The sequence below is a fragment of the Colias croceus genome, chromosome 10, assembly GCF_905220415.1.
Source record: "Colias croceus chromosome 10, ilColCroc2.1".
NCBI lineage: Eukaryota > Metazoa > Arthropoda > Insecta > Lepidoptera > Pieridae > Colias > Colias croceus.
Window position 1 is genome coordinate 2,583,312 of NC_059546.1, and position 21,007 is coordinate 2,604,318.

The 21,007-nt window shown below is 33.5% G+C and overlaps 1 protein-coding gene across 26 annotated transcripts in view; it reads right to left on the reverse strand.

Moving 5' to 3' along the window:
- LOC123694735 (protein tramtrack, beta isoform) overlaps positions 1-21,007 on the reverse strand; it is a 437,925-nt gene that overhangs the window by 261,406 nt on the left and 155,512 nt on the right. The window contains exon 5 of one of the 26 annotated variants that reach the window (XM_045640255.1): positions 3,119-3,399. The exons of 22 other annotated variants lie outside the window; for them this stretch is intronic. In XM_045640255.1, the coding sequence (XP_045496211.1) occupies positions 3,134-3,399 (266 nt within the window). In that variant the 3' untranslated portion in view covers positions 3,119-3,133. Of the gene's footprint in view, positions 1-3,118; positions 3,400-5,584; positions 5,848-9,185; positions 10,523-16,515; positions 16,788-21,007 lie in introns of those variants that run through there. 3 more of the 26 variants (XM_045640264.1, XM_045640236.1, XM_045640258.1) reach the window with 3 other exon arrangements.

Genomic DNA, 21,007 nt, shown 5'->3' on the forward strand with positions numbered 1-21,007 from the left:
CTTTGTACTGTATTTGAGTACCACCTCGCCGCGATACGACAAACAGCGCTGATGCTGAAATTATTATATTAATAATAGGAAATCGGAAATAATAATAAAAAGTATGAATTGAATTACTGTAATTATACATAAAAATATGTATAAGTCCCAAATGTGAATTGTGGTAGGTAAGAAAACAATAAATTAAAGTTCTTTTCAAATAACTTTTAATACAATTATAAACATAATTCATTAGTTACATATAATATGTTCTATGAACTGAAATTAAACTAAAATGCAGGACTCCATTTTTCCAAATTATAATGTTTGGCATTAAGCATTACAAAATTAAGTGAATTTCCAACGACACACAAATGTAAAATTTACGAATTATTCTAACTATCAACATTGAAAATATTATAAAACAGAACAACATAATTCTGTAATTATAATTGTCAATAAGAACGCTCTACATTTTATATAAATATCTAATTAAATTTATTATCTACTACATATTTTTTATATTTGGGTTGCTGTGGGAAAATGTCAAATCACGAATCGTAGCTACCGCCTACACGTAGCTCAACAGTCGTAGCGCGATCTACGACTCGTAGTAAGCGTAGCCGATTAGATACAATCTAACTAATGGGTGCACAATTTGCAGCGTTGGTCCAACAAATGATGGTCGATGTTTGCCGCCATTACGCTATATGAAAAAAAATCTTAAATGACGGCCGATCATTGACATTAAGGCCCTTTACACTATCGTGATTGCCTCTACTCGCCCAACGCTGCCCACTGTGTAGAGGACCCATAAAATAAGTATTTTATATTTTATTTCTAATATATTACTGAATCACTTAATCATGATCATGACTGAATTTATGATTTACAATTATTTCCCCTTCAATAGTATACAGATACGCTTTGCAACCCTTCCTGGCATTCTTACACGCCCAACGGATCTTCTCAATACCGCCGACGATCACAGTTCTATGAATATGAAAAGCATGGTTCCCAAGTTCAAGAAGTTGTTTCCCATTTTTTTTCATTACTATTCTTGCTGAAACAAAAATTCAATATTGAGTATATCATGCACTAAAATTACTTCATTACTAATATTTCTCATTTAAATAAAAGACGTAAATGATTTCTTAGTAAATTTAATTAAAGATATATTTAAATAAGTTTATTAGGGCTTATATTAGCTTAAAAATTACCTAATTATACACAACACGACATAGACGCTACGTAATAAAATTCTACACACAAAGAGTAAATTATTTTAGATCTTGATTTTTCACAATACATGTCATAATACAAACACATAGTTGTACAAAATGTATTCAATTAAAATAATGCTATTTTACACATCTTTTAACTTGTGCGAGCGGGATAGCTTAATATGAACAAATGACAATACAATTTAGTATTTTATTTATAATCGCTCATATTTTGGCGCGGGTTATACCAACTTTCCGCACTGAGATTATGATCTCATACTCTCCTTATACCGAAGTGTTTTTAAAAAAAATTTCAATGCGTTCTTCTAATTTTACATTAGTTTGTAACAAATTGTTATATCTTTCTTCATAGATGGCTAATCGTATTGTTAACAAGGGAATTTATTTTAAAGTAAATGAATTCATGATTTAATATCTAGATATTATGACAGAGGGAGAGAAGAGGAATTCATGTAATGTAACAAAACAAAATAAAAGGAACTTTTCTACACTCTACTAATATTATTAACAACTGCCTCTTAAATAAAGAATATATTTGAAACTAATTAAAATACAATTTGTAATCATTTGTAGATCACAAGAAATTACTTTTAATATCTCATCCCGTCTCGCTTACTCTAATAAGATCTACATCATTCTATCTCTGTTACACACTCCTAGACATTATTTTTCTCCTCAGATCATATGCTCTATCATCTATTATTATGAGTATTTATAACGAAAGACGTACACAATCATTATTATTAGCATTATTTTATTGAGGGGATTAAAATAAATAAATGATCAAAATAAGCACCTATCCCTGTCCTAAACTTGTATTTGTAGATATGCACTATAATAATAATATGTAATTTCTAATATCTCATACATTTTAAATTGTTACTTTAGCAGCACATGTAAACATCAGAAACTATAGAATAAAATAATAATAGTTTAAAAAAACTAAAAAACACGCTTTTTATAGAAAACCGAACTAAAAAATAGAAAATTTTATCAAATTAGTGTATTGTCATCGGTCCTCAATAAATCTACAAAGTTTGAACGAAATCTGGCCTTTTAAAGTGGGTCAAAATCGAGCCCAAAGAAGTCGGTTACAAACATACAAACATACAGGTGAAGCTAATATAAAGCGTGTAATAAAATAATAAATATTAGCTCGCATGTCACACATATACAGTATAAGAAAATAATACCTACAAATAACTATTTACAATATTGGAACTCAAACCCACTAATAAAAAAAAATCACCAAATTACCGCTACTATGCTATTATCTGTCATGTAAATGTTTCATAAGGTCACTGATAATAATTCCATACAAAGTTAGATTCACATCACAAAAGGTAATGAAAATTGGAAGAAAAATTTGGCTTAATGTCCTCAAACGCGAAATACTGGCTATACATCACAAAAAAGCGATTAGTGTTTATAATTATTATAAACACTAATCGCTTTTTTTAAATATAGAAAGTTTAGATCAGAGGCAAGATTTATAAAAATCTGTTGGGCCACACTTGTAAATGTAATCGAAAAGATTGTAATTTAAAATAATAAAAAAAATGTGTGCGCACACATTTTTTTTACACACGTGTAGTACACACGTAAGAACTGAAACTTCTTTACAGAACTTTACAGAAATACGTCGGAATCACGCGTGGTAAGGGATAAGGAAAAGATGGCGCGTAACAGAAAAATGTCTCGCGTAACGAAAAAATGTTACACTAATTTTTTTTTCTTATCCCGATAAATAAGTATTACTTCAAAAAACTTACAAAATCGTAAGTTAGGTACTGTGCCGTCTCTTGAAATATATTATACAACAACCAATAAAAAAAAATCAAGTAAAAATTGTGCAACTTTGTTAAAAACATAATCTTTCATCTATCTCACAAGTCACAACACTATCAAAATCAATTCAACGCATCCATAAAAACGGGGAGACTGCTACTCATTCTCTTACTATTGCTTCTCTCGTGATTATGTGCATTCTTCATCTTAACTATATTCTGATCGTGTGTTATGATCGTTGCTAGGCAACCGCGGTTGGTGTGCGTAGAGCATTGCCACCTGCGCATGACTGTACTGCTAGAATGCTTCGTGACTTTTAGGGAGTATCTATAACCCATGAGAACTAGTAGGGGGTTCCCACGTTTCGAGTACACCATGAACGGGATTTCTGCAAGAAAATACGGTTTTTAGTACTTATCTTATGGAAGTTAGGTATGCATAATATAATTTATGAAGCTATTTTTTTATTACCTACATATTTAATCAGACATTAATGATAGGGCAATTGTTATAATTTTATCATATACACCTACTTTTAGTAGATAAAAAACCAAACCATTTTATCAGTTTGAATTTATTTATTCAAATATAAAATCAATTATAAATTGATAGATCGTTATTATTAGGTATATTATCACATCATTTGCTCAAATATATTAAATACGAAAGGTGATTTATGCTCAGTGTTGACATAATATTAAAAGATAGATCTCACAAAAATTGTATAATATACCTATTTATAAGATTAAAAAAATCACAAACGTGTGTCAGAGTTTAAACTCCCAACTCAACATCAACCACCTATCCTACCTATAAAAAACAATCTCGAAAATTCCATTTCAACTCGAAACTTCCATCTTCATCTCGAAAAATCTACAACCTCCTGTACTATAAATCTACGCATTCCAAGTGGGTTTATGGTTATGCACATTGTTGGTATTTAAAATTTCTCCGTCCAGGGTGTTTACAGTGGCAGAGCAACTCTTGCTCCTGATGCAGCGCCACCGCTTCTTCGTCAACTCTCCTATAGTAGAGGATCTTGCGAGATAATACGTGTAACCACATATCATTAGGAGATTATTGCCACGACGAGATTTTACGTACTTCACTTTGTAATCTGTAAATGTGAAAAGGCAAGTAAATGGATTATAAAAATAGTGATGGAGAAAATTGCAGTTGCAGTACTAAGTAGTATAATAGTTGCAGTGTATTTTTTTATATTTTTTATTCATTTTTTTACTCTTCAATTTCATTTGACTTTTATAAGTTACTGTGACATTTTGTAAAAAGGAAAAACAAATATCTCATCGAAGTATAAGTAGCATTTTGTTTTAATTCCTCATCCATACTTAATATTATAGATGCGAAAGTAACTCTGTCTGTTGCTCAATAACGCCTTAACTACTGAACCAATTTGCATGAAATTTGGTATAGAGATATTTTGATACCCGAGAAAGGACATAGGATAGGTTTTATCCCGGAAATTCCACGGGAACGGGAATTAAGCGGGTTTTTCTTTAACTGCGCGGACGATGCCGCGGGTGGAAAACTAGTACACTATAAATTATTTTATATACACGTGTAGGTAAGTAAAAATACCTTAATATACTTTACCTGATCCTATTTAACACATTGAAAAAAAAAAGTATATTATACCTACTTATCAAGTGTTTTCATCATCAGCCCATATACGTTCCCACTGCTGGGACACGGGCCTCCTATGAGGGTACAGGCCTCCGCTAGGAGTAATAGTGTTCTGTGGTACAGGCCATAATCCACCGCGCTGGCCAAGTGCGTGTTGGCGGATGACACATGTCGTCGAACTTTTTAATTCTTCGACATGTCGGTTTCCTCACGATGTTTTCCTTCACCGTTCGAGCAGTGGTGATGTTACAACATGCGCAGATAAATTGAAAAATCAATTTAATTCCTGCGCGCTCGCCTGGTCTCGAACCCCAGACTTATCGATTCGAAGTCCGAGGTCTCACCACTGAGCCACCACTGCTCTATCAAGTGTTTTATTGCAGACAATTGAAAACAGTGCGTTGCTTATTGCCAAAGAATATTTCAATCATTTATTTGTCATAAACTTTTTACAGAATTAATATTTTCACTAATCACTACCACTTATGTCATTTGACATTTGAAGCGGCATACCACTGTTTTGAAATTTTTTTATTGAAATTTATTGAAATTATTATAACAAATTATTACAATAACTTAAGTCTAAGTCCCACAAAACTGCACATGCAGTTTGTCTGTGGCACTAAGTTAAATTAGCATCACTTTATTTACAAAACCCTCCTCTACAAAATGTCCTGAAGGCGAATACATTTGAATTATCCTAAGGTACAACCCAATTAAAGGCCTATTCAAACCATAGCTGTCCCATAATCGTGTAACGATCGGCTTTTCGCTACCGTACTTAGATCGGTACGCGATTAGAGTCTCTATAATATACTACGTAGGAAATTTAGTCACGTGCCATCGGGATACCGCTACCCACGGCGGTAGCAGATACAGCTGTAGCTTGAATAGGCCTATAATAGCTATCAATATTTATATTTGACTTGTCCTATGGTACATTCCTAATTGGCCGTATAATAGTTATTTATTTGACCGGGTCCATGGTTATGATTACGGTTTACTTTAACGATTTTTTCGTCGTATGTTAGCAGGGATCCGCGACAGCCTCTCGACGCGTGTGTGGAACACCGCCATCTCTTCTTTATGACTTTCCCATCGTTATATTTCTTAAAATGCAGCGAGTATTTATATCCCGATAGTAATATTAGTTCGTTGCCACGTTGTGATGTGATGAATTGCGCGGAATCATCTGTAAAGATTGAATATATTTAATTATCAATCATACAGTAGATAAACTTTTAACTTACGTATTCACTTGACATAATTTAAAAAGAGCAACTAGACAGTTTTTTTCTTGATCTCCGATTACAATCATATAATAATAATTTTGCATTAGATTATTATACAAGTATAAGGTAAACTAATACGGAGGTATTTCACAACATTTGAAAGTAAGTAACAAAAATAAGCATTTGTAAGTCTTTCTAAAGGTGCCAAATCACTTTATCGTTGAAAGTGAAACTTAAATTTTGTATTGCTCTTGAGTCTATGTTTATTTTCATGATATTTCTTATTTAAAAAAAAATATTTAAATAGTCAGGTCGATTTTCCCTAATACGGAGGTATGATTTTGATCAGAGGCTATTACTGCGGTAGACGGTTCCTAATACGGAGGGTCAGAAACTATATTCATTGAAGTTCCGTACAAATAATATTTATTAAATAATATAAATGTGTTAGTAAAGTAAATTGTAAGTTTTTCATTCATTGACCATTGGTTTGATTACGTTGTTTCACTTTTAATGAAATTACACAATATATAATTATATTACAAATATAGCATAACCGTGCATTCATACACACGTTTTAAAAAGAGTTTTGGGTTATTAAAATAAGGTTGATTTTTCTTTTTACGTTCAGTATGTATAATGAAACAAATGAGCGAAGCGTATAGAAAATTCTTTCCGTACAGACCGACTTCGCTTCGTTCATTTTTTTACTATTGTAGTTTTTAGTATTGAGAGAATCCTAGGGGATCCTCATGTTAAAAAACAATACTTTTTATTCCTGAATTCTAACGGATTCCGAAGGAATTTAAGAATAAATAAGTAGTACTTAGTGTATGACTACACGCGTGTGTATAAATAATGTGAATACTGTATAGTATAGCATTCACTGATTTAATAGAATTAAAAATACAAGTTTATTTATGAATCAAGTTATATTATTTAAAAGTAGTTACGTTATTTAAAAAATAATGAAAAACAAAAACAATCATTTAAAATAATTACTTAAAAAAAAGTTAACTTAAGGTAAATGAAGTTTTACGCCGCATTCGCGTGCGGCAGCGAATCTCTGCGAAACTACTGCGTAGCGAAATATCTGCGGAACGTTAGTAAACGGCAATGTTTTCGCAATTTGAGCAGTTGACGCCGACCGCTCGAGCCGTCCGTGTACGGCGCTCAGCCGTTAACTGCTCGAGCGGTCCGTGTACGGCCGCCCTAACGGCTATTTCACAGTTCCTTGCGAAACAATACTGACAAGGACGCAACTATTTCATCTATCTACGTGCTAGAGTGAGACATATCATATGCGAAAACCTGCCATTCTACTGACAGATTTTTCGTTGTTTCGCTGCCGCTTGCGAATGCGTCGGTGTACTAACGGCGTTAGGCTCAATTCAGGCAGCGGTGGCGACGGCCGGCAGCAGCTCGAAGAGCACTTTCAGCTTTGGAAGAATTTTAAATGTTATTAGTATCGCTGATACTGATCAAAACTGCCAGCTGTCGTCTGTGACCACCGCATCGGTCACTGACAGTTTTATCTTTTCAAGCGATACTGGCCTATAAAATAATAAAGTTAAAAACTCTTTCAAAGCTGAAAGTGTTTCACGCCGCTGCTGGCCGCTGCCACCGCTGCCTGAATTGTATACATGATATTTAAGATAAACTTAAAATATAAATAAATAATAAATAAAAAACACTTTATTGTACAATGCACAGATATAAAAATACAACAATATACAAAATGAATCTTCACCGTACAAATTGGCGGCCTTATCGCTTTAAAGCGATTTCTTCCAGGCAACCTTGGGATATAGGAAAATGAAAAGATTGAAAAAGGTAGATAGTGCATATACAAGGAGTGAATACAAATAAATATAATAGATATAAGTAAGGTATAAAATTACATATAACATAAGAAAGAAAGAAAACGTGCAGAAGAGGATATAAAAAATTTCAAGTAGAGAAATAGGTAAAACAGAACAGATACAGAATGACTATGAGGACAAATAATATTTTTTAATTGCAGCTTTAAAATTATTCAAAGTTTGCGCTTGCTTTATTGCGGTTGGTAGGGAGTTCCACAATCTTATATAATTATTAACTGAGCTCTTTGTAAATAAATATTTAATAGACTCATCGGAATTATCAATTCAACAACAAAAAGCATTTTCTTCTGTCAATAATCGCATTTTCTGTGGTGGGGTAACTTCTGATACTAACCTCGGATCAATAATCTCTATCATTACAGGTGAATCAACCAATGGTGTTGGTAGAAGATAATTTGTTTTAAATGTGTTTTCTTCGATAATTAATGACAGTGACACTTGCGTTGACTTACTTGACTTATTGTCCTATAAGGGGACCTATGTGGGGCAGAGGGCGTCCACAGTGCGCCGCCATCGCGTTCTATCTTGGGCTACGCTCTACACCTCCGGCCACGTCAACCCAATCGCCTTAGCTTCCGCCGCCACCGAACGTCGCCAGGATTGCCTAGGACGGCCACGCTTCCTTTTCCCTTGGGGAGTCCACTCCAGGGCTTGCCTGGGTATATGCGATGTGTTTCTTCTGAGAGTGTGGCCGATCCAATTCCATTTGCGGCGTGAAATTTGGCGCAAAATCAGCGTCTCGTGGCAGCGTTCCAGCTGTTGTTCGTTGGATATTTTCTCGGGCCAGTAAATTCTCAATATTTGGCGGATTCTGTGCGTGATAGCTTTAGTAACTCTCCACGTTTCGCTACCATATAATAGGATACTTTTTACGTTGGAGCGAAATATTTTAAATTTCACTCCACGTGTTAGCTTCTTCGACTGCCATATGGATCGTAGCTGCGCGAAGGTTGCCCTTGCTTTGGCGATTCGTGAAGCGATGTCCTTTTCGGTTCCTCCTGTATTGGACACCACACTGCCTAAATAAGTAAATTACTGGACACGCTTTATCTGCTGGGATCCTAGAGTAAGCGCTTGTGGATTTCTTCCTTCGGTTCAAACACGCCGACATGCAATCCAAACTCGACGACCTTCAACGCGAGGCTGCATTATGTGGACACTTGTGTTGACTCTACTATATTATTTCCTATATTGTTAGCTTCCTTATCATTAAGTGGGGTTAGAATACCATCCGATCTAATATCAAAGTTTAAAACGGAATCATAAACATTTTCTACGTCGACATTATTGGGAAAAGTTGTCCTATCTCTAAAGCAGAATCTGCTTGATCTTCAAATATGCTTTCCGATGATGTAAGATTTTTCCAGAATAAAAATAGTTTTTCATAAGTTTTCACTTTTCCACTGGTTGCCTGCCCCTTTAAAGGATTTTTATGTATCCTGTGATAATCGGCTTTCAAATTGTTTCTTGAACTGCTCATTGCTATCTATATTGCTCATTTGTTGAGTATCTAATAGGATATTTTGATTGGCTTCAGATAGCTTGTCTTGGTGTTTCTTCACTTTTGACAAAAGTTTATCATAATCAATATTTTGTTCATCAAGAGGGTAAAGACCGCAGCATTTGAAACCGCTAATTATTGTTTCAGGCTTGAGGCTTCTTTCAAAACATTTTTGCACTTCTCTAGAAAAGTCTGTGTGCTTAAGCTTCGCATTATTATGTTTAACCCTGAATTCCCTCACAATATCCCTCCAAGTCCCCTTAACGGGCCTGAAAACGGCGACATCTAGAGGCTGCAAGACGTGCGTTGAATTTGGGAGCAAAGCAACTAGCACGATCCCTTTTTCCTTGCAAAAAGTTGTTAAAGGCAAAGATATATGTGAACTATGGCCATCTAAAAATAAAACAACGGGCAGTGTTATTTCTTGTTGTTGAAGCCATGGATAAAACACATTTGCAACATATTCGTAGAATGACTCCATATTCATCCAGCCCGATTCTGTGTTACCAAGTCCCCACCACGAAGGAACCGTTGACTTGATATTGTTAGGTAACCTCTTGTAAGGGAATAGTACCATTGGCGGAGCTACATTACCATCTGCTGATACATTGACTAATACGGTCAAGCATTCTTTTTCGTCATTTGAAACGCGATTATATGCTCGTTTACTACCCTTTTTTACCAAAACTTGCTTGTCTTTTGGACAAAGAAAAAACCCAGTTTCATCACAGTTGAATATACGTTTTGGGTCTTGAAAAACTCGTAGCAAATCGTTTTCTTTAAAATAAGATCCTACTCGATCAAACCACGCTCGCAATGCAACTTCCGTGACTTGGTTTCTACTAGTTGGAAGATTTTGTGACACACGTTTTGCCACTGCTGGATGTCGTTGCATAAAACCTGAAAACCATTTTTTTCCTGGAACTCCATCTTTAAACGGATTAGGGCGCTGCAGGTTTTCAACTAACTTAGAGACAGTGTGTAATAATTGATCTTTTGTCACTGGAAAGCCACATTTATCAAGGTAATGGATCCAATCAACGATTTGTCTCTCTTCGTTTAGGTTAAGTACTGGTTGCTTACCACAATGTTCATTCTCGTAAAGCTCATCTCGTTTATTCCGTAACGTAGTCTCTGGTACATTATATTGTCTCGAGGCTTTGTAAATACTCATACCTTGTCGAATTGATGAAAGTGCTTCAGCCACTTGCGCATTAGTATAACACTTGCGTTTCTTTCTGTCCATATTGTCTATAAAAACAAAATAAAAATTACGTTGATTGCATAAATTTAAATAAAAATATTTACATAAATTTAAAAGTTTTTATCGCCTTTGGTTTTATCAAAAAAAAGCACGCATATCAAATAAGAATCCACAAAAAAAGACACAAAACTTCTTACTCATTTACGCAACCCTAAATCTGGTAATTTTATGTTCTATGCATAGGGCCGTAATAGGAGATCATATAAAAATAAATAAATAATTCCTTTATTTAACAATACAGGACTATTACAATATGGTGTATTTCACAATATTAATTAATTTAATAATTTGATATTAATATAATTATGAGATTCATTGGTTCCCGCACTAGGCGAAGCCTGTCCTGCGAGACCAAAAAACGATTAACAATATAAGATCAGCATAGATTAAGTGGTTAATATTTGAATTCGTATTCAAGTATTACATAAAAATATTATTTTAATTCATTAAATTGATTTAAATTAAATTGTCAGTGTTAGATTCCGTTTATGTCTTTTGATGCTCGAAGTTATCCAAGATGCCCAATATAGAGGATATAACCAGCCCACATAGTTTTAAAATCCAGCCGCCGCCGACATCAGAAAGGAAGGAATAGATAAAGTAAACTACAGAACTAGATTAATACAATTTAATACAAGGTGAGCTACACAAAACATCATGCAAGTACATCTTGTGCTTTCAATTTTGTACATCAATAACTACAAATAGCTCACATGTAATAAAAATCTAGCAAACTGCAGATTAAAAATTGTTTAATTCACATTGACCCTTTCAAATTTGGATTAATCTTTTTTTTTCTAGAGATTATCCTACAACTTAAATAACTAGGTTCATTCAATATACATTTAATACACTCCAAAAACCATCTGCACAAAGTGTATTCTATGTATTTTTACATGGAAAATAAAAATAACATTCGACAAAAGTGGGTCGAAAGCGAGTCGGTTATACATACAAACATAAAGGTGAAGCTAAAGACGAAGCTATTGAGTCCTCTTCACAATGAGCAGCGTTAGGCGAGTATTTCAAAAGTAAAAATTTTCTTATTTCAAAAGTAGAAAGCTATAGCAACCAAAATCAGCCAATCAATAAACAGTATCATGATTATGAGTAGAGTTGACTTTGATGATCGAATCGTCCAACGTCCACAGGCTACCGTGACAGCCTCTAGCACAATGAGTTGAACACTGCCACCGTTTCTTTATCATTCCACTCATGAGCATCTTCCTTTGCAACGAGTAGGTGTATCCAGAGAGTTTGATCATAACGTTACCACGTCTTGACTTCATAAATACTGGTTTTGTACCTGAAAATGTGTTTTTGTCGTTAAGTAAAAAAAAATATGACTTGGATTTTGGTAATTAAAGACTTTTTAACGGATTTTAAACGCGATTTATTCATTATAGTATTTTCCTGACGTTTCGAACACTTTACGGCGAGCGTGGTCACGGGGAGATTGGATTTTGGTGCTGAATTTGATAAAAACTGAGTATCGATGTCTGTTAAGATCAAGCCGATCAGTGCCTGCCTTGTGCTTGCACGATACATCGTCAAAAACATCCACACAAGGAAGGTAGGAAAAGTAATTTGCCCCTGCTTTAGTTCTAATTTCTTTTTCGACCGTAATAAAAAATATAACATCCTTTAAAGGAAATTTTATTTATTTTCCTAGGAGTAAAAACTATAAGCAACCAATATCAACCAATCAATAAACAGTGCCATGATTATGAATAGAGTTGACTTTGATGATCGAATCGTCCAACGTCCACAGGCTACCGTGGCAGCCTTTAGCACAATGTGTCGAACACTGCCAACGTTTCTTTACCATTCCACCCACTTTCGTCTTCATTTGCAACGAGTAGGTGTATCCAGAGAGCTTGATCATCACATTACCACGTCTTGACTTCATAAATATTGGTTTTGCACCTGAAAATGTGTTTTTGTCGTTAAGTACAAAAAATATTACTTGGATTTTGGTAATTCACTCATCTATCCACTCTCCGTCACTGCTGTCAACTGTTAATTTTAATGTTTCATTTCGCTTCCGGACTAACAAAACTTTATCTTTACCTTTAACCAGGAATAATACCTCTTTTTATAACCCTATATCTCGTTTCTGCTGTTTGTACAATGATTTATCCACAAGATTCCCCGATTTTGATATATTTGATCATCGAATAAACATATTCAAAGAACATGTCTGTCGAATCTTGAAATGATGTCCTAGTTTTGTTGTTAATGTATTGTGTAATGTAACCATTATTTTTATTGTCTTTCTTTTATATGTAATATTGAATTATCGAATTTTTAAATATGAATTTATTGTAATACGCTTTAGATAACTTTAAGCTGTATCCCATTGTAGTATTGTAATTGTACACATTTTGTTGGGTTGCGATCTGCTCGTAAAATTAATGTGGCGCCTATGGACCCGGCAAGATCGTGGCCTGTTGTGTGTATTTAATTTGAATAAATAAATAAAAACTTGGATTTTGGTAATTAAAGACTTTTTAACGGATTTTAAACGCGATTTATTCTTTATAGTATTTTCCTGACGTTTCGAACACTTTACGGCGAGCGTGGTCACGGGGAGATTGGATTTTGGTGCTGAATTTGATAAAAACTGAGTATCGATGTCTGTTAAGATCAAGCCGATCAGTGCCTGCCTTGTGCTTGCACGATACATCGTCAAAAACATCCACACAAGGAAGGGAGGAAAAGTAATTTGCCCCTGCTTTAGTTCTTACTTCTTTTTCGACCGTAATAAAAAATATAACATCATTTAAAGGAAATTTTATTTATTTTCCTAGGAGTAAAAGCTATAAGTAACCAAAATCAGCCAATCAATAAACAGTGGCATGATTATGGTTAGAGTTGACTTTGAAGATCGAATCATCCAACGTAGACACGCTCGACCGGCAGCCTTTAGTGCAATGTGTTGAACACTGCCACCGTTTTTTCACCATTCCACTCACGCGTATCTGCCTTTGCAACGAGTAGGTGTATCCAGAGAGCTTGATCATAACGTTACCACGTCTTGACTTCATAAATATTGGTTTTGCACCTGAAAATTTGTTTTTGTCATTATGTAAATGAGATACGGCTTAGATTTGGTGCTGAATTTGATAAAAACTAAGTGTCGATGTCTGTTAAGATAAAGTTGATCATTGCCTGCACAAAAAAATATGACATAATTTACAGGAAATTTTATTTATTTTCCTAGAAGTAAAAACTATAAGCAACCAATATCAACCAATCAATAAACAGTGGCATGATTATGAATAGAGTTGACTTTGAAAATCGAATCGTCCAACGTCCAAAGGCTACCGTGACAGCCTTTAGAATAGAATAGAATAGAATAGAAAGAATTTATTTACCAAAGGCCAACAACAGATATATTAAAAGAAAAGAAATACAAAAATAGAGAAAGAGACAAAAGTGTGGCAGACCTTTAGCAAAAAGGGACCAACTCAGTATTTAGCTGTGCCATCAACGGCACAGCACTGATTTTCAGTGGCCCCCTTGTTTGAAGAACAGCTTTAGCACAATGTGTCGAACACTGCCACCGTTTCTTCACCATTCTACTCACGAGTATCTTCCTTTGCAACGAGTAGGTGTATCCAGAGAGCATGATCATCACTTTACCACGTCTTGACTTCTTAAATATTGGTTTTTCACCTGAAAAAGTGTTTTTGTTCAAAGGTGTACATTGGTTATCAACACAACATTGAATCAAAATTGGCACAGTAACGCACACACGTTTAGACGTCAGAGTGAGAGGCATTGAATTATCGTGAGCGAAAAAAAGACAATTGAAGTATTTGAACTGTTACAATCCGCTATTGTTGGACGTTGATTGACGCTTGCTAAAAGAACGGCCAAGTCATTCAATTGAATGTTGTCATCCAATGAACGCGCTAATCATTCAACCAAATAGCAAATTCAACCAGATGACTGCGACATATCCATTAAATACTTTGGTTTTTTGAGCTGGCGTAAACTTTAATGCTTTATCTTAAAAAAATCAGATACAAATGAATTTTGAAAAAATAATTGTTATTTGGGAATCGGTCAAGTACTATAAAGAAAGTGAATTACATTCCCCAATGTAGTGATATGTACTAAAATAAAACAATAATTAGTGACATCAAACATTTAATTAATAATTATATCATTAATACAATGAATCTCGATGTGCAATTATAATGATAAACTATTTTAATATTTATGGCCTATTCAGATTAGAGCGGTATCCGCTACCGCCCTGGGTAGCGATATACTCCGATAATTATGCGATTAGAGTCTCTATATTATACTACGTTAGAGACGTTACTAACTACTACTACTACGTTACTAATCGCGTGCCATCGGGATACCGCTACACACGGTGGTAGTAGATACTAATCTAATCTGAATAGGCCTTTATGTTGAAATTATTGACTAGTTCACAACACCAATTTAACATTAGTACATCAAAATTTATTAAAATTTGAAATACAACTCCACACCTTTCCTTAACCAAAAATAAACATTCTGTTCTATCTAAAAACTGATTTTCTACGTAAATAAAAAAAATAATCATAATTCCAACAAAATATACAAAAGCTTTGGTATACCAAATAAATAAAATATTAAAATAAATTCTTAAAACTTTAAATCTTTAGATGATATAGTCAAATTATTATATCTACGTATACATAGTCCAAGAGATGACTATCAAATACAGAGGTACTAAAATACAGATTCTTTTTTCTTATCGATATGTAAACCCTTTGAAAACATGTTCCACGTTAGACTTTTCTATACCTGGCGAAAGCTTCATAATTCGTCCCAATCAAATACTTCCGAAACATATGTTGAATATAATGTAGTATAAGAAATAGACATTTATTTGAAAGAGCCTACAACTATTAAACATTTAAATGTTAATTTTAATCATTTTTTTTATTTTTTTTTTTTTTGCTTACGTAAAAATACTAAAGCGCCTTAACAAGAATTTCTCAAACCGATTGTTGTTATTGTAACATCAGGAAACATCCTTTTGATGATTACTTTTCTACGCAAAAACATTTACTTAGTATTAAAATTTAAAACATTGAAGGAAATAAAAAAAAGAAAAAATCTTTGATTATAATATTTTGAAACATTTTAATTATAGTACTGTCTTTGCCTACTCTTTCACTACATTTTAGGAACTACATAAGCGCAACTACTCTTAAAGTTATTTGACATTAAAGTGAATATACTCGTAATTGTACACGTAAATTGTACTAATTTGCGTGTATTATAATTAAGACTGATTATATTCCTAACGATTTTTTTTTAATATTTTTGTTTTTTATTATTTATTTTTTTTGGTTTTTATTAATTTTGTGTTGATAGACAACATATACCTACATTATTTGAGTTTCTAAATACTAAAACTACTGTAATATTTGTAATGTTTTGGTGGGATACAGCTTATGTCGAGCTGATAAGAGAGATCTATAATAATAATCTATGTATGAATTAAATTTCTAGTTTTCTGCACATTTAATCCCCAAAATTACGTATATTCTTCCCTATTTATCTAAAACACTTATAACATTCAATAAAATATGGATGAAAATTCTTAATTCCTTATACGATGTGCAAAACTTTTGTTATAGTCTACATCTATAATAATAATGGTAATCGAGAGAGCAATATAGGTAATAGAATTATCAAGCAAGAAAATACTACCTTAAATACTATACTACCTACTCTTGCATGATAACATTAGATTTGCGTTTTTCCGCAAGGATTACATGTATAACTCAAATATATACAGAATGAAATTCAAAATGGCGTCGCTCAGTTGTCAAACTGTCATTGAACTTGCGTGTGAGTAGGACGCATACATTGAGTGAGCGAGAGAGAAACACTTCATACACCATTTTAGAAACCTTCTGAATTTATCCGGGTTATACACGTATAATATAGAATGCCTTTTTATCTGGCCGGGTTATATAGTGTTTTAAGCGGTAGATGCGTCAGAACCGTCACACAGGGTGTTCACAGCGGGCTTGTGATTGTGCATGTCCTTCAGGCGGTCAATGATATCCTTGTACGTGGATATAGAAGCCCTGCATCCCTTCCGTCCATGGGTGGAACACACCCAGCGCTTGCGCTGCGGGTCCTTAGTACCCGTACCTTTCTTCATGTAGTATTTATATCCATTGTGGAATAGCAGTGGTTTGCCTTTGATCGATGTTATGAAAACCGCTTTTTCGCCTAAAATATTTTATTGATGTTAGTAAAGCTTCATGCAATGTAGTATTACTACTATCGTTAACGTTAGTCTAGTTTTAATTAATTAATCTTAATCTGCTCCTAATAATATAATTAATTTTAATTAAAGTAAAATGTGCAATAAAACGACATTCAAAATTTATATTTTAATAGATCATCAAATAAAATGAAAAACGATCTGTATAAAAAATTTATTTAATTCACATTGATACATAAAGCTATTATCTACTGATATCTCTTCTTCATAGTTTTCTCAAAATAGTCCATTTTAATATCGCTGAACCAAGTAAATATGTTTTTTTACATCGAAACTGTTAAGCAGAGAGTCCATCCGATATTTGCATCTATAAAACACCAACAAATATATTTATTTAATCGAGCTTAAACTTAAATGCCAATAAGAAATAGATCACAAAACAAAAATCTTTTCATACAATAATCGCAGGGACTTACCGCATACACGAGCTATACCTGAAACAAAACAAACATTACCTCAAAATTACAACATAATTATTAAAAAAATAATTAATTTACACAAAAAAACAACCACAGTGCCATTACTTCATATAACTGTAAAATTATTCCTTTATTTTTCGTTTGAATAAAATAAGAAGTACAAATACTTAAGAATTTTTAATAAAAACACCGATTGTAATATTAACAATTAATTTAACATATTACATTTATATTACATCCATAGTATATTCATAGCAAAACAATAAAAAATTAACCGAAGTTAAATGCTCACATATCGCTTGTCGTTTTCATATTTTTGATTCAATGTAAAGAGTCTCGTACAATAATTTAAAAAACACACTTAAAATAAAACAGAAGAAATACAACCAACAATTCAAAAGAAAAATATCTTATTTTCATAATTTTTTTTAAACGAAACGTCACTGTCTCGGAGGACCAAAAAGTATACCATTACTATTATTAAATGATCTCTTCAACAATTGTTCTAAAGTATATATTATGTCAAATAATTCATTAAAAAATCAATTATAACCCAAACGTAAAAAAATAAAATGTGTGTGTGTATTAGAGTACACACGTAAGAAGTGAAACTTAGGGATAAGAAAAAGTTGGCGCGTAACGCAAAAATGTCACGCCTACGGCGTAACGCAAAAATGTCACGCCTACGGCGTAACGCAAAAATGTCACGCATACGGCGTGACGCAAAAATGTCACGCCTACAGCGTAACGCAAAAATGTAACACTAAATTTTTGTCCAACCCCGATACAGAAGTTTCACTTCAATAAATTCAATAGAAGTTTTAATGATTATATACCCTCGACTGTTTAAAATAATAAAATTACAGACATCCTGTCTCACGTTGGAAGGTGAGAGGAAGATCTTTTCTCATGATAAAAAAATGGGCACTTAAACATTATTAAACGTTTTACATATCCAACCGAAACAGAAATTCAAACGCTTAAGTGTATGAGCATGCATTATCAAAATATGTATTCTCGTAAAATTAATAATTTCAACAAGCATTCTCTTGCTATACACCTAATAATTCAAATTTTTCCTTGATGGAAAGACATACTTACAAAACGTGCTTAAAATGTTAAGAAGATTACGAACTACAATAAGGCATAGACGTGAATTTATAAAGTATGTTAAATGAACTCTCGTTTACTTGGAACATGGTTATGCTCATATCTGACGCTCACAATTTTCTGCTCTTCCATGTAAATAACTGCTCGGCATCCTCTCGTGAAGTGTGTGGAACAAACCCATCGTTCTTTGCCTCGCATGTGTGTATATTTCTTCTTTCTGAAAGTGTATCCCCCGAGGTGCAACAGCTTGCTTCCATATCGGGATATCACGAAGTGCGCTGAAAATGGGAACGACTTTAGTTTAAATAATTCGATAAATAGGTATTCGTCAAAGCTCTATATGTATTCTATTATATTTCTAACAAATTATTGTAATGTGCCTTTAATGAATATATATTTTTCGCTTATATTTATGGGTACCTAGTAAAATACTAAGCTAATAATATTATATACAGGAAAATCGGGGTATGTTATAACATTTTGGGATCAAAACAAAACATAGAGTCGTTTGAATAATACTTTAATTCTTATCAACACATTGAAGGTCTATTTCCCACGACTATAAGAGTAATTGAAATTTTTTATTGATTTATATTGATTAAATTTAACAAAATTCATATTCGGAACTAGAAAGCATACCAAGTATATTTTATACATAGTATATATTAGTCAAATCTCACGTATTCTTACAAGATAATTACTGCCTTAGACTAGATATCATTATCATTAGCAAAAACTTAATAAAAAAATCTCAATTCACATAGAAAGGAACGAAATATCACGTAGACTGTTCATATTGTATTACATCCTACCTATTACATTAGTGTATGTGATTATTATCATTTATTATTCACAAAATAGTATCACGACTGCTTATTGGCTAAACTTTACATTAGTGTGTGTGGTTGTTATTCAGTTTAACAATAACATTTTCGTATGTGTGCACAACAGCGCGGCAGTTCCTATGGTTGTGTGTAGAACATATCCACCTGGTTTTGTCTGACGTCACTTTTTGGGCGCAAAACGTGAACCCGCCCACACAGAGCAATGGCTTACCACGCCGAGATTTTACGAATGTCACTGAAACATATCGACATTTAGAAAACAGATCTTATTAGCTAATGAATAAGGTTTAATTTTGTTCTTCGCTCTCTGCTTCGTATGTGCTTAAATAAGCACTACAAAAGCTTCTCATGAAAAAAATTAATAAGATTAACAGCTTAATTTAAATAAAAATAACTCAATTCGAAAATCTAACTACAAATTACTATTACTAGCTCAAGAATTCTAGAAACTTCGACCCCAACATTCTTAAATACATAGGTATTTTATTTCAATTGCCGCTTTATTACTCGAAACTATGAAAAACATACATACATACATACGTTTCAAAGCTTTAAGGTTCAATCAAATCGGAGATTTATCCGCTACCGCTGTGGGTAGAGGAATTCCGGAGAATTATCCCGATGGATACGCGTAGTTATATTACTCAGAGACTCTTATCGCGTACTCGCCAGGTTTTTTCTACCCACGAGGTAGCGGATAACTCTCCGGTTTGAATAGGCCGTTATTAAGAAAACACTCCAAATCCAATTCAATGGTTATGTTCTTTTCTGACGGAGACTATTTCTTCACCAAAGCTCTTAACCGTCGCACGGCAGCCTTTACAACAATGCGTGGAACAGCGCCACCAAACTACATCGCCGTTTACACGTCTCGCTACGAATGTACGACCCTTGTAAACCAGCATCGGCTTGCCTCGGCGGGATTTCGTGAAATAAACTGAAAGTTTCATTTACCTTTGAATTAAGAAAAAACCACAAGACAGGACAAGACAAGACAGGAAAAACAAGACAGGAAAAACAAAAAATAAAAATTCAATTAAAACGAAATACAATTAAAACAAAATAAAAGCTGAAGCTATTTTTGAAATAACCATTACTTTGAGCAGATTGTCACACTTGGTAAATCTGGAAACAGTTTTCTAGGCTATTAACATTATGAGTACTAAAAATGAGATTCACTTTAATCCATTGCTTCAATCCTGTAATGTCATAGTCGTTTAAAATACAGGGTTACTTGTAAAACACCAGCAACCTCGCAGGACAAGATAGCTAACATCATAAGTAACAACATTTGTTCTACGACTTTTGGCATAACGCAATAAATTATTTTTAAATGATTTTTTAAACTTTTATTGTACTCTCCTAACATTTGTAAGTCTATGTTCTATTCATTATCGGATGGACGACGCGACACCCCCTTCCCCCTCTCGTTCGCTTCATGTTTACGTAGTTTTTGGGAGGCGTAGAGTTTATAATATTCAAACTTTATTAACATGCTTACAATTCACAATTGATAGCATCTTTTAAATATCATTTTCGAGTGGAAAATTCCACACCTATACTGAAACTTTTAAGTTTTGGAAATTTAAATCTAACAATAAATTAGATTATAGCAAGAAATTTCATAAATGATTATTTTGGTTCAAAAAAAGTATGTTCGTTGGCCAAATATACAATGTTATGATCTATAGTATGCACTAGTGCTTTGCACCGGAACCGCTCGTGAGATGCACACCGCCATCTTATTTTGTTCACAGACTGATCTTCTCTGTTCACTCTGAACCAGAAACC